Source organism: Saccostrea cucullata, unplaced genomic scaffold, assembly GCF_032062105.1.
Source record: "Saccostrea cucullata isolate Sc308-1 unplaced genomic scaffold, CSIRO_AGI_Scuc_v1 ctg5315, whole genome shotgun sequence".
In the NCBI taxonomy this organism is placed as follows: domain Eukaryota; kingdom Metazoa; phylum Mollusca; class Bivalvia; order Ostreida; family Ostreidae; genus Saccostrea; species Saccostrea cuccullata.
Window position 1 is genome coordinate 181 of NW_026933271.1, and position 15,355 is coordinate 15,535.

The 15,355-nt window shown below is 34.4% G+C and overlaps 1 protein-coding gene across 5 annotated transcripts in view; it reads right to left on the reverse strand.

Moving 5' to 3' along the window:
* Nucleotides 1-908: 908 nt before the first annotated feature.
* The window catches only part of LOC134237875 (dihydropyrimidinase-like), a 49,412-nt gene continuing 34,965 nt past the window's right edge, over nt 909-15,355 (reverse strand). For 2 of the 5 annotated variants that reach the window (XM_062720029.1, XM_062720027.1), the window contains exons 2-15: nt 7,783-7,877; nt 7,547-7,620; nt 7,267-7,377; nt 6,826-6,990; nt 6,441-6,583; nt 6,269-6,337; nt 5,840-5,960; nt 5,520-5,676; nt 5,035-5,176; nt 4,791-4,874; nt 4,385-4,564; nt 3,612-3,698; nt 3,289-3,481; nt 909-2,171 (exon numbers count right to left, since the gene is read on the reverse strand). In XM_062720029.1, coding sequence (XP_062576013.1) covers nt 2,086-2,171; nt 3,289-3,481; nt 3,612-3,698; nt 4,385-4,564; nt 4,791-4,874; nt 5,035-5,176; nt 5,520-5,676; nt 5,840-5,960; nt 6,269-6,337; nt 6,441-6,583; nt 6,826-6,990; nt 7,267-7,377; nt 7,547-7,620; nt 7,783-7,877 — 1,707 coding nt within the window. In that variant the 3' untranslated portion in view covers nt 909-2,085. Of the gene's footprint in view, nt 2,172-3,288; nt 3,482-3,611; nt 3,699-4,384; nt 4,565-4,790; nt 4,875-5,034; nt 5,177-5,519; nt 5,677-5,839; nt 5,961-6,268; nt 6,338-6,440; nt 6,584-6,825; nt 6,991-7,266; nt 7,378-7,546; nt 7,621-7,782; nt 7,878-8,328; nt 8,528-10,648; nt 10,807-15,355 lie in introns of those variants that run through there. The other 3 variants (XM_062720028.1, XM_062720026.1, XM_062720025.1) reach the window with 3 other exon arrangements.

Here is a 15,355-nt window from a genome sequence, read left to right on the forward strand (position 1 = left end):
CCCATGTGCCACATTGCTCACCTGAGTAACTTTGGCCATTCTGTTTCCCCAGATATTTCCCCATTTGTAATACCGTTTGTATCCCTGGCCTATCCTGAGTGGTCATTAGATTTAGAATCTACACAACCTAAGAATGCTTTCACATAAATTTCAGCTTTTCTGGCCTAGTGGTTCTTGAGAAGATTTTTAAAGTGTTTTCCTATATTTTATGTATGTGAAACTTTGATTCCCTATTGAGGCCCCACCCTTCACCAGTGGGTCATGATTTGAACAATCTGAAATCAACACTACCCCTGGATGCTTCCACATAGGTTTCAACTTTTTGGGCCCCAAGGTTCTTAAGAAGAAAATTTTTTAAAATAGATTTATCCTCTATATTTCATTGTAAAACTAGGGATTTCCTATTGTGGCCCCGCCCTACCCCCAAAGGTTCCTGATTTGAACAATTCAGAATCTTCACAACCCCAGGATACTTTCTCATAACTTTCAGCTTTTCTGGCCAGTTGTTCTTGCAAAAGTTGTTTCATGAACCTGCATACTATTTGTGTTTTTTCTTGAACAATCTTTTTAAGGGGAATTGGTCCTTCATTTTAACTCCCTTTACCACGGGCATACACTGGACAACATATGATCAGAAAGCTAAGTTGAGGTTTCAGCTCAGGTGAGCTAAAAAGGGTCCTTGCTCTCCTGTTCTGTTATGTACTGTGAAATCACAAATTTTCCGTTGTTTTTGAGGTATGAAGAGACCCATGAATTCATGTCAACACGAAATGTAAAAACGCAACACACATAAGTACTCAATTCTTCACCCACAAACTAAGAGTTTTTATTCAAAACACGAAAATTTGACCCCACAAAAAATATGTGATTTTACAGTATATCAAATGATTAAAGACAATTCACTTGAATAATTATTTACCACTGTTTATTAATAGTCTTGCATGCTAATTTCAAAATACATTCAAGTCATACTAGAGGCAGTGCTATAACTATCATAATACAGAACTTGCAGACACAGAGAGGAAATAAATACACATAGTTATAAGCCCTGATGAATGTAAATACTGTTTACAATAATCCACAATTTTCATTCACTTGTAATTTATCTACATGTAGTAACTCCAGATGATATTGAAATTATTTTGTACATTCATCCATGGAATTTTACAAAACTTTCTCCTGACTAGGACTCCAGATTTCAAATTATCAAATAAGAATAATCTAATAAAAAATGATTAAAAAACAATTTAAAAATATTACGAAAGAAAAACTTGATTTTATATTATTCTCATTTTCAGCAGAATAATTGAATGGATATACATGTAAATAAAGAATAAAAAAAAGAAAGGCTGCCTTTAAACTGAACGGATTGGAATAAATTATAAACCATCCACTAAATCGCCACAAAGGGTCTATCTACAGTAGAAGAGGAACACAATTTACTCAGATCTTTTACACGTGTTCGGGATATAAGGAAAATAGCAACAGAATAAAAATAACTAATCAAAGTTGATTCCAATAGAGATCAGCTGACTGTGATCCAAAAAAAAATTCAGAGACTAAATGGCAATAGCACACAAAACAAAATATATAAGTAAATACATTTATTTTGTTAAAGACAGTATTAATTTATTTTAATTGTAGCCATTGTTTATTAAAATGTCAATATTTTTTTTTTTCAAATTTGTATAAAAAATGAGAAAACTGACATTCAGGCAAGTATCACAGGGTTATTTAGCACAACAACTACTCAGATCTCATTTCAAGAATAAAAGATACACTGTCATATCGTACAGAAAATACACCTACATTCCTGGCTGGGACAATTAATATGCCATTATAACGAAAGGCACTCCTTTTTAACTAAAACCCTGATTTATTCCATGTATGCTTTGTTGAAAATCTGACCATCTCAGAACTTGTCTCCTTACACAAAAATGATCATAATACACATAATATTAAACCATAGGTGATAAGTCATTTCTCAGCAGTTGTATAAATATCTTCACAAGCGACAACAAAAAGCTTATTTTCCCTATGTAGACATTTCCAGGTGGCCCCATGAACCATTAGGTGGCTACTGCCTCACCAAAGTCCCGAGGACTTCCCTCCCGGGGGGTTGGATGTTCTGATCTGAGCCCGACGCGGTGCCTTGTCATCAAATTGCTCACCTGTGAATGTAAATACCAGATCATTACAAGTATATGTATGAACAATTTGTAGGTAGTCTTAAAATCTACACTATTCCCCAAACTTTATATACTCTGTGCATATGTATTTATATGAAAATTATGTATGAGACATCACAAAATTAAAAGACCAGGTATTAAAAACAAAGCAAAAGACAAATGACACATAGCAACAAATTCTCTCCTATCTTACATTATTAACATAAGTATGTTTTTTAACAGAGAGTTCAATGAAAGCTAGATTTATACATGTATTTAACACTGCCAAACCACTGTACCAAGCATGATTTTCTATGCTGTCAATTAATTTCTTAACTGTCAAAAATCAATTGCACATATACAAAATTAACAACATATTCTTCAATCAACCAACATTTTCCTGAGACAGTTCACTGAATCAAGTGTAATTGTGTATTTATTCCTCAAAACATTTAAGTCAATACTATTCTATATCAATTTGTCTTCATATTTTACCTCTTAAAAATCATATTCAATTATTGCAATTAAAACTAACAAGTTATAGATTTTTGGGGATATAAGTAAACAAATTAGAATATATTCTTTAAAGTATTGGAATTTGATCAGGTAATACAGATCATGCAAATTAAGAAGTTAGATTCTGTGTTGGTTATATTTAAGATACTTTTGTTATATATGAACACCCATCAACCTGTTCAACATTTAATTCTGTTATCCCACACCAATTCTTTTCTTATTTCTTTATGGAGAACATGCTATGAGCCCCATGCCAATTTTCAGTTAGAGTAAAACTTGAGGACACTTACTTTGAAATTCAAATGTACATCTAAATTTCTAAGAACTTTAATTCCATTGATTAAGGAATGGAAAATCGGTTTTTTATTCATCTGATATTTCAATTTCAGGTTAACCTATGTAAAAAGTACTAACAAAAAAATTACAAAGATTAAATAAAAATTTTTACATAAAGCATGCATATTTCTTATTAAAAAGCCAGAGGGAAATTCTGGTGTATCTAAGAAATAAAATGTACAAAAATATCTATTCAAAACCAAAAGAAAAAAAAATTCACTTAAATGGAAAAGACACCAAAATTTCACCAGTGAGTTAGTAAGCTTACCACTAAGAGCGAAAGAGGAATCTTGTAAGTTTCGGCCACCACCTCTAGTCGGGGGTCTGCTGTGCTGGAACTGACTTGTATCAGCCACAATGGGGTTCTCCTCCCTCTTGACTGCGGGGGCGTCACCATTGGTGGCAATCTTGGCCACTGGACCTGTGTATGGGTCTCTCTCTACCTTCTGTGGCATATTTGCCTAAAAATTTGGAAGTAACTGTATTAAAACAAACTTCTTATTATTTTTAACATTATGATGAAATGGTTAAATATTATTTTTCACTCTTTCCATTTCATTATAGTCCATTTTTAAAGTTTGCAAATCTTACCAGTTCTCGTTTAGCTAATCTTCCATATACCACTTCTGAATTGCATGGAGTGGGAATAAATCGGCCCATTCCTTGAGTTACTTTCAGCTTTGAAAGAAAAGGGAAACATGTTACAATATTCTTAACATTTATGTAACTAAAAATATTTAATTCGATAAATGAAAAACATACTCTTACTGAGAGTTACCAACATAAAGCCAGCATTCTTTCCAATATAAAGGACATGGAATAATTTTCAACTAGTTTTCTTAGGTTCTTGATGAGAAAATATTTTTAACAATTTTTTTTTTCATTTTGAATTATAGAACCAATGCACTGTATGTATTTTTGTAAAAAGTCAAAATCCCTAATATTAAAGTAAAGACATTTTTTAAAAGTTGTGTGGGAATAAATCGGCCCATTCCTTGAGTTACTTTCAGCTTTGAAAGAAAAGGGAAACATGTTACAATATTCTTAACATTTGAAGTGATGTCTTTTTTTTTTAATATTACCAGAACCTAAAAATATTTAAATCAATAACCTTGATGAAAAACATTGTCAAAGAAAGTTAACTCTTACTGAGAGTTACCAACATAAAGCCAGCATTCTTTCCAATATAAAGGACATGGAATAATTTTCAACTAGTTTTCTTAGGTTCTTGATGAGAAAATATTTTTAAAAATTTTTTTTTCATTTTGAATTATAGAACCAATGCACTGTATGTATTTTTGTAAAAAGTCAAAATCCCTAATATTAAAGTAAAGACATTTTTTAAAAGTTGTAAATTGAGTTACCTGCCCCTCATCCAATACTACATTTCCATTTGTAATGACATACAGGGGGACACCATGACAAACCATTCCTTCAAATATATTAAAGTCTACAGCCTGGTGATGAGTTTTAGCGGAAATAGTTCTAGTCTCCTTGGGATCCCAGATCACTATGTCAGCATCAGATCCTACTGCTATACGGCCCTGTTGTCAGGAGAAATTCACAAAATTAAATGCCATGTCAAGAGGTAGAATTGCTTTCTTTCCTTTTAAAATTGTATACTTTATATATAATATGGGAATTCCCCAATTATTAGTTATTGTAAACAATATTGAGTAAGGCAAAGATCTGAGCAGAAATCTGTGCAATTTAAGCTTCAACAAGTATGTGAAGAAATCTTTATTAGATGAATCAAAAGAAGAAAATAACCTTTTGTGGGTAAATATTAAATATCTTGGCTGCATTAGTACTAGTTACAGCTACAAATCTACATGGATCCATTTTTCCTGAATGCTGAAAAAAAAAATTAAAAAATCATCAAATACCATTATTCATTCACATCCACTGCACAATTCTACATGTATGTTTTCATTATCCTGTCAATATCTGGCCATTTTAAATATTACAACATTTTTAATCACAGTGAAGTAGATTTACTGTCCAGAATACTGACCACTCCCTTCTCCCAGATGACTGACATCCTATCCTCTACACCATTAACTCCATTAGGGATTTGACGGAAATCATCTTTACCTAGAGCCTTCTGGTCAGCATTGAATGTACAGTTATCTGTCCCCGTAACTTGTAAGTCATTACTGAAATAATAGAAACAAGTACAGTGTACAAGTACCTCAATTCATGATAGAACAAAGTACGAAGAAATGAACAGCATTACAATTGTAAAGAAGTTCTAAGGTAAACAAGGTGTGTTTATTGAGGAAAATGTCACAGGAGTAAATTATATCTGATCTTCACTATCAATATAGCCTTTAGATAAAGCATTGATCTTAAAGCTGACCACATAAAGAGTTTCTATTAGAAACAATCCAAAAATTTTAGCAAATGAAGATGTGCATGGGCAGCCACATGAATATTTAGGCCATCCAACAAAACCAATTTAAAGGTAAAGGGCTCAATAGAATATGACTTGGTACATACTTTGCTAGGAGATCCATTAAATAGCCTGGTGTTGAGGAGTCAGGCCTGAGAGGGGGACCCATTACATGCCCGGCAGCATGTCTCCAGCACTTATTCCAGTAGTGATTCCCATCTGTACCCAGACTAGCAGCTATGGGCTCTCCAAACACAATTTTACCTTAAATATGCACAGACAAATTTCAGAAAACATAGCAAAAACTGCATCTATTTAAAAATTATCTCTATTCATTTTAGAACATTTTGAACAATACTTAGTGTAGAATGAGAAGGTGGAAAATAAGCCTGTACTGAATGATGAATTGTCTAAATGGACTGTTTACCTTGTCTCCTTGCCTTAGACACTACATCTGCTGAGGATTTACTCATGACATGGACTATGTACAGTGGACAGTTGGCCTGGTTAGCTATGGTGATGGCTCGTTGAGTGGCCTCGGCTTCCACCTGGCCAATAAACACAACAGAATTTACAATCTCATGGCACATTATAAAAATTTCATTACAATTTCCTTTTCCAAATCACAACGATAGATAAATACTTCAACTGAAATACAGATTAACTTTTTTCATCTGTTGCCCAAAATTAAGATTAGAATATTGATGCATTTGAAGTATACACTGTTGCCAACACTAATTTTATATTCATTTATATGTGCAGCAAATTTTGAAAAAAATAGTAGTCTTAGTACTCCTTAAAGTAACTTGACACAGGTTCTTCAAAAACTGTATGGATTGAGTTCTAAATAACAAACCTCCTCTGGGCGACACATTTCATGGCCTTCTGGGCCTGTGATTCCCATTTTCACCATTTCCTTTGATTTCTAAATAAAAAAAAAATAAAAATATTAAAGTATTCATGAGAATTGTTAAAATTATCAAATCTGACTCTTAAGCATTTTACAAATATTACAATAAAACTCTCACCTCAGCAATAAGATGACCATTCTCTGCATGCACCATACCAAGGGCCCCTAACTCTTTACAGCGTTTAAATGACTCATACAGTTCAGTGTCATTCAACATAAATACATCTTTGTATGCAAGGAACATCTTAAATGAGTTAATTCCTGAAAAAGAACAAGGGATTTTTTATCAGATGTACTTCTCAAATGCATGTTGCACTATGCCTAATCAAACTGTCTAGATCTTGGCATCAAAAATCTCTTTTATAATATATGAAAGTAAAGCTGATTTACAAAATGTTTAACTCAAGTAATTAACAAAATATTGAAGAATTGCTTCCATGAAGAAATAATTCATTTTATGAACTACACATGTATCAGTTCCCCTATTTTTCAAATTATGGTACCTTTCTCGGAACAGAGAGTTTCCATTTCCTTTGACACCTGCTCGCTCCACCATGTCACACCTACATGGAGACCATAATCACAGCAGACCTTACCGTCCGCCCAACCTCTCCACTTATCATAGGCCTCCAGCAGAGACACTCCCTTCTGATCCAGGACAAAGTCAACTGAAATCATAAAGATAGGAAAAACCATTAGTCTCATGCATTAACACTCAATCCTTACCCAACCTACAAAATGAGAGATATTTGTCATGCTTTGCAGCTTCAGAAAATGTCTTCATATGTTGATAATTTCTTATTTTTCTTACGAAGTAAATACTGAAAGGAGAACTTTTTTGGCTTCATGTACTTTAATTGAATTTTTTTTTCTTAATTTGTAAAACACAGTACTTTTAATGACACTTCTAGAAGTACTATGTTTACTGAGATCCTATGCCTTACTGATCATAGTGGTTCCTCCAGCCAGGGCGGCCTTAGTACCACTGTAGAAGTCGTCCACTGCATGAGTCCCCATGAACGGTAACTGCATGTGTGTGTGGGTATCGATACCACCTGTAGTTAACAATTGTACACTAGAAAACAAAAACTATTACCGTTTCTCTTCAATCTTTTTAGCTTACATTATTACTCCTCAGAATATACCTTCTATGCAAAAGCTTTCTCAATCATTATTAAATGAAACTTTTCCGTTGCTCTTGTTATTAGGTTATATTCTACTTACCTGGCATGACAAGTTTCCCCCTGGCTTCAATTGTCCTAGCACCCCCTGGTATAACCAAGTTTGTTCCAACTTGTCTAAAATAAGCATGTCAACATATTCGTTTGTCGGTTTATCATCATTTATTGAATTGTGTTAGATATTCTTTGTGATTTTGTACATTTATCTTAATAAAATCAAAATGGAACAGTAGATAAAACTCAAAAGAAGCCTTGAATGTAAAATTGCTTCATTCTTACTTGATAATGCCATCTTCTATGTAGATATCTGCATCAAAAGACTGGTCATCATTGATAATTTTTCCTCCTTTAATTAGCAGTCGAGACTGAGCACTCTGTAAAGAAAAAACACAGGAAAATAAGATTTCTACATCTGAATATATAATCTAACTAAACATTCAAATAATACTGTCACTTGGATGTTCTACTGAAAATACAACTCCTACATGCATTTATCCAGTCTCTCACAATAATCTTTTAATCTCATTGGTCCAAAGGAATATTCTATAAACCCATCTTATTATCCCTACAGACAGTAATTTATTTCTCATATCCCCCTATTTGTTAATATCTACTGGCTACTGATCAGATAAAATCTGTGTCCAGCTCCTGACTGGACCTATCTGACCAGATATTAGTTCCATATATCACATTTACTTCACCTTATGAGCCTAATAACTGATGCAACATGAATAGACAACCTCACAATGTAAACAATGGGTAAGTAACACTTTTTGGTCATCACAAGCTAAAAAATTATCACCAAAAGTAGAGATCAACCCTTACTCTGTGCTGATCACAGCTGCATATCCACCCCTCACATTTATGATCCTCCCCCGGAGATCTAGCCATCTCCTGACCATCCCCCACCGAGCGCTGCTCGCTATTTAAATCCGGGAAGTTATTCAGGATTTTCCTAAACACATGCGGTAAAGAGCACATAACTCCGCCACACGATTTTTACCAAAAACAGATTTTAATCTATTTCTAGCCACTTCCTGCAGCAGGCCTGACTCAGAGCCTTATTAAGCTATTCCATACTTCATAATAAGTGCCTGTGTAATTAAATGTTCTTGGGTAGACAATGAGACAATTAGCTGATCTAGAACCTGTGCATTTCCCTTAAAACCTAAGACTTTGTGATTCAGCAAAATCAATATTTGCATTGCTGCAACAGACCTGCAGCCAAGCAAATGATCAGACATTATCTTAAAATCAATTTCAATGACTGAACTCTGAAGTCGACAAAATATTAATGCCAAGCATAACTACTGCCTCAGAGTAATTTTATACAATTTATAAAGATTTTTGTCATTACATAATACTCTGAAGTACTGCAGCAGCAGTGAACATGGAAAGATTTGCTACTTGTAGTTAAACCACTAATGATAAATGAATAATGAGTTATCTCCCTTTTACTCATCTTAAACTATTGATCAGCATTAATATCTAATGTACTTTTAGGATAATTCATATGAAAATAAAATCAATAATTTTTCACTCTTGTAATCAAGACTATCGGTATATAGCAATGTACACGCATTACACACTTTTATTAGTAGTGTATTTCAGTATGGCTATGCATCACTGCCATCAGTTAGTTACTCTAATACACAGCTCTATGTTGAATCAGACCCCTTGATAGACCCTTGGTTTATTATGACAGAGTGTCTCCTGCCCCAGACAAAATCAATAAACTACAGCATTCTTTTTCAACAGTTCCTGATAGAAAGCCCATCTGTTGTGCAAGGCATTGTAGGCCCAAGATTTGCAACACTTGAACACATGACTAAAACATGAACATTTTCATAATGTTTGAATTAAATTATTTTGCTCTGTGTGTTAATGTCTGTCATGTTTAGTTTAATTTAGGGGTGTTTACAGTTCCAGTGTAATTTTCCTAAAATTTGATTGATTGCATGCTTGTCTTAACTTGCATGTTAAAAAAGTAAATCTGAATTTTATGCAGAAAGATAAAAAAACACTCCCAGCTGTGCATACAGTTATATTACCCTCAAACCATTCTATGTATACACAGTATACCTATCTAAAAACATGGAAAACAGCTCAGCTCTTAGTCTCGACACATAACTGTTTCACTTCACTCCAAACAAAATTATCATTGCCATTTAATGTTTCTCAGATGTTCAGGCAGTTTAATAAGCATTGGCACATAGGGACCGCCTGCATTGAATTTTTATGAAAAATTCTACTACATGGTGTAGAAATTCTCATTATAATGAAACAAGTAACACGTACAAGACACGCAATGCACTATCCCTCATAGCCCCACTCAGATATAGGTAATCCTCATCAATCCTCTATTTTCCCCCTACTCAGGTAAACATAACAGTGTTACCCCTCTAACCTACCATGACCTTGTCCATCAACGTTTCCATCTACAGGGTTATAATGTTACTGAGCTAAGCCACTGAGGGCGTAATCCTGAGGTAAAACCTGTTTATAAAGCTGTCAATGTCATGCAACACTCACTGGAGGCTTATATCCTAGCTGATCTTCAGCAGTTAGCATGTTTACTTGCATTAGCCTCAGAGAGATCCGTGATTTACAATGTGTGCTGCAGCTTCCTTTCACATTCAAATCTACGTTCTAGATGTGCGGATGCATACAAATTGCACACCCCCTTGCCTCCCCTTTCATACAAATAGAGAAGCATATTAAAATGACCATACATTTGTAATATACCAGTATAGCAAATAATCCAAATTCTAAATAAAACTTGAGTTAATAGTCCCAATTAATCACCATTTTATTTTTCTTGACAATGATCAGTGACTTTCCTAACCGTCCTTTTCATGAAAGTGGCACAGCTTTTTACAATCTATCAGCCAGGTATAAACATGTACAATAACATTTAATGGCTCTAAACAAATATTGACGCCAGCCATCACCCCATAAAACCTACACAACACCTCCCGAGAACTTGACAATACAAGACTCTAGATAGCTCCAAAATAACCCCTCCAGGGCACAATTTTTGCTTATACAGCCCTGTTTCCATATATTATCTTTAAAAACAAACATGAGTCTTTCCCCCAAAAGATTATCAGCAGTTAGTGTGGTGTCAGTTTCACCCCCCTCTTACCCGGTTTTCCGTAGCATTCTCCATGTTTTGCTGGTGAACTAAGGCCCTAGTCCTGGGTCACAGTCTTAGATCTATAGTCCTCAGAATCCTAATAAACTCTCACGCTTTGATGATTTAGGCCGCAAAAGGTACAAATTATTCCCAACTTATGATAAGGACGGTTTTTAAAGTTTCTGGGTTTCTATTCCCTTATACCGGCAAAAATACAGAGAGGGGCCCCATTCAGAACAGGATATTATTTAATCTCGGAGTAATTATTTGTCTCGGAATTCAAGTAAATCATCATTTCAGGTGTAGTGCCTATATGTAACCTTAGTTTTTCTCGAAATATCAGTTTCCACTGTAGTAGATGTTGACTAAGTGGGTAAGTGTGTATCTGGGTACCAAATATATTTAATTGAAATATGTTGACTAAGTGGGTAAGTGTGTATATGGGTACCAAATACATTTAATGAAATATTGCAAAGTTGTTGTTTTTAAATATTTTTTTTTCATGTTTCTGTTCTCTTTTAATTTCAAAATTTTATTTTTTTTTTTTTAAATTATTTTTTCTGCAATAGTTTGGTATTGTGCAGTGAATCTGATGTTATGCTTTAGGGGTTAGTCAGTTTCCCATGCATAGCATGGACTAACCCATTTGCGCATGCGTTACTCTCGGGGGTTAGTCAGATTTCCATGCATCGCATAGACTAACCCATCTGCGCATGCCTCAATATTTACTCGCTAATCTCTGCATTTTCCTTCGTATAAGCGGCAATATTAAGTAATCCTTGAAAACGATCCGTCTATTAATTAAGCTACAATCCCACCGTAATCGCTAAAGTTACTCCCGAGTCCGAAATATCTGTTGAACATAGTCAACAACGATGTCCAGCTGTCCATGAATGAAGACTTAGAAATACTATCGCAGCAAAGAACAATACATACCGATTCGTATATTCGATGCACACTGCAAACATTTACCATTATTTTTGACAATCGTGACATTTAAATCCAAAGAAATGATCAGAAATAACGCGGCGATGGAAACACTACCAACTTCCAGCAACTTCCTAATGCAGACTACCAGTGCTCCACGTCACGCTGTGAAAAATGACGTCACGGGTACATTGTTTTCCCGAACTTTTCCAATCGGCAATCCTCGGCTCCATGTGCGAGTTACGAGTCATCCGAGGAAGTCCGAGTGGAGAGCAAAATGGCGATTGAGCATTCTGCGTAATATAAGGTTTCCTGTCTTTGTTATTTATCAGATGTCCTCTAATTTTTTTGTAAAATGTTCTCCTTTAACCAGGCAATTAAATATTACAAGGGGAAAGCGAAACTGGAAAGTCTTCAGTACAAAAATCGGTCTTAGAAATTAGAAGATCTATGATCCGCCCAATGTTTCACCTCTAGTTAAGAGGCGCATATTTAGTGTGCAAATCTTGAGATTGCAAGCTTTGGTGACGTCACGCTCTATATTGCAGTGACAGGGAAAATGATAGGCATACATGTATATCAAAAATATACAGACATATAGCATCATCGTTCTTGAGAGGATAGAATTTTAACTAATATGAAACTTGATAAATAAATAATAAAATAAATAAATAAAATAAAGAAAAAGAAAAAAGAATTGCCCAAATTCGAAAAGCGGGGGGGGGGGGGGGGGGGGGGGGTTAGGTTTTTTTTCACATTTTTCTGTTCTTCTGTTCGTTCATACACAGCACCCATACTTTTAATATTAACGAAGCAATCAAAAAGGATGTCAGGGTGTGTGTGTGTTAAAGAGGGGGGGGGGGGATTAGGTTTTTTTCTTCACATTTTTCTGTTCTTCTGTTCTTTCATGTTTTAGCTTTGGGAACACTTCATGAGACAGGATGTTTCTCTCTGCTCTCATGTCTAAAGATCACATGATAAGAAATAGTCAAACTGGTTAAGTACCTAGCTCAGAGTACCCCCACCCACCCCCCCCCCTCCGGCCTTATTTAAGTATTATTAATTCATAAAAAGGATGCAGTGTATAATATAAACGAATTGGACTAGTAATATCAATTTATGAAAAGAATACAGTGTTTATATATTAAGCTGATTTTGCAGGTTCGTAGCCTTTTCTGCTTTCCTGGATTACATGTATTTTTTTTTTTTAAAAGACTGACCACCCCTTCCCTCCGTAAATGGATGACTATTTGATTCTGAAAGGGGCTGGCAGATTTATTTTTTTTACGGTGTGTAAAATAATAATATTTACTTGCACACCAGTGCTTCAGGAACAGAAAAAAGCGCAATTCAACTATAGGATTATTTTCAGTTATTATTTTAAATTTTATGGGTAATAATAGCAAATAATGCACTATTCAGCAACTTTTCTTTATTAAACCTGCTTAATGGATATTGTTGAAATTATATTATACTCAATTATACCAGTATTAATTAAATGTGTTGGAACTGTGATACGTGTACATCATTACTGTACCAGAAATATTATCAACCTTATAGCACGGACATATATCATTTTCGACTGAACTTATTTTATTTATCTGTCGATATTATATTAAAATTGAAAAACGACTCATGAAGACAAACGGATTAAATTTCTGATACCAGTCGGTGCATATATTAGACTATACTGAGAAATATGCGTCCACCCCAGATTTAAAATGAAAAAAAAATTGATAGGGGGATCCAGCCCCAAGTGCCTGTGACCCAAAAGTAAGGCATGGTATTGAAGAATTCCAGTTTCATTCCATCTAAATCTAGAAAAAAAAACGGCAAGTCACGGTCTTCAACTTAATTTTCCAAGGCTAATATGTCAATGCCGTCCACTGAGCATTTCAGTTATTTATGACAGCCTTCAATTTTGGATACAAACTACACAATCATGTACCAATTTGTACGATATCAGGTCTATGGGATTTATTACTTTAAATTTTTTGAAGTGCATGAACATTTTACAAAGTTGTATATAAAGCTGGGTCAGAAAATGATGACATCCCCATGTATCTAGCTAGAAGTTTACTAACTAAAACGTTTAAGATATATTTTAATTTTAATATTGTATTCATTTACATATTTTCCTTGCTATTGATATATAACACTTTTTTTTGACAAAATCATCTCTGAACAACCCATCATCTCAAGCCACGGTCCGGAGTCCGCATATAGCTCTCTCCTAGAATGGGAGAGGATCGTACATTTTGGCCGTGGTTTGCGACGATGTGAACAACCGTACAGATGAATTTTCTAATGCTCCGTGTCAAAGATGTCGTAAGCGACGTCATGGACTTGAGCAATTTTCACACTACGACAGTCTTGTTGTGTTGGTAAAGGACTTCATAGTTTTAGTGTGCATGCTTTATATACTTGAACTGTAACTCTGTGAACTAATCCTGCATACTCTCATATAAGCTTTGGAAGCAAAAGAAAAAAAGAGAAGTACGTTAAAGAACTGAATCAAACAGTGTCATGAAGTTACAAATCTTTTGTATGTCAGTAAGTAATGAAATAAGCTTGCTTCCGACTCTCTCTCCCTCTCTTAATCTCCTTCATATTAATATTGCACTTTGATTGTCTTTATGTAGTGTATGCACCCTCTGATCCTTAAACATCCACTGTAGTATGCTAGCTAGCTTTGTAACATAACTGCATGGTGTGCGCTTTGTGCTTATGCGTATGGGTCACTAACCAGTTAATCGAAGCACTATGGATACTGGGGGTTCTAGCTAGTGCTACGTAATGTATAAAAATAGTTCACATACTTGGCAGTAGAAAGTAATAATTATTCAATCGATCTCATGCGTCAGCTATTTATGGAACCAATTTAATTAATATATCTCCAAGTTATACTGTAAACATACATTTAAACGTCTCTATAGCGCAGGGTTTGGTCCAAGACCGACTGCTTTTACCACTGCGCTACGAAGTATATGCATTATTAACGTTTGTCATTGTGATTTACATCAAAGGGTTTGTTGAAGCGTAAATTTTTTCAGAAATTTTCGATTTTCATATAGAATGGGTTCAGATTCCATTTTTTGGACGAATGAAATAGATTTCGTATTTATTCCATCATTTTTAAAAGCATTAACGTAGCTGCAGATCTACAGCTCTCCGAAAAAATATATAGTGATAGACCGGAGAGCTACAGTGCCACCCACTGGAAAAACTGTATATATTCATTGCGCACAAAAAAGTGCGCTCGGTTCTCGATTTATTTCTCCATTTGTTTAAAAGGCTGCATTTCATTTCCGGAATTTTTGGTAATTATCAACTTTTCATTTCCGACATTTTTTAGTTTTCATTTCCGACATTATTTTGTTTTCATTTCCGACATTTTTCAAATACATATGCTGTACACTGTACCTATAGTAAAAGATTTGATATCCACGAACTTTACTCATGAAAAATTTAAAGGAATAAATCGTAAATACTAAGTAAATCATTGAAATCCAATTTTGTAAATCTATTAGTGACTTGGACATAAGTTTGGTGCTGTCACTGACATTTAATTTAGTGCACACTAAATGTGGTAAAAATGTTTAATGCTCATTGAACTCTTTTATATACCTAGACTTAGTGCTATACGGGTACATGTATGCACACATGTATAGATGTTTTTTTTAATTATTATTATGAATTATTAACATTTTAGTATAAATACTTTTAAAATTCTATTTTCTTTTACTTAGAAAACATGGAAATGCCGCACAGGTAAATTCCGGAAATGAA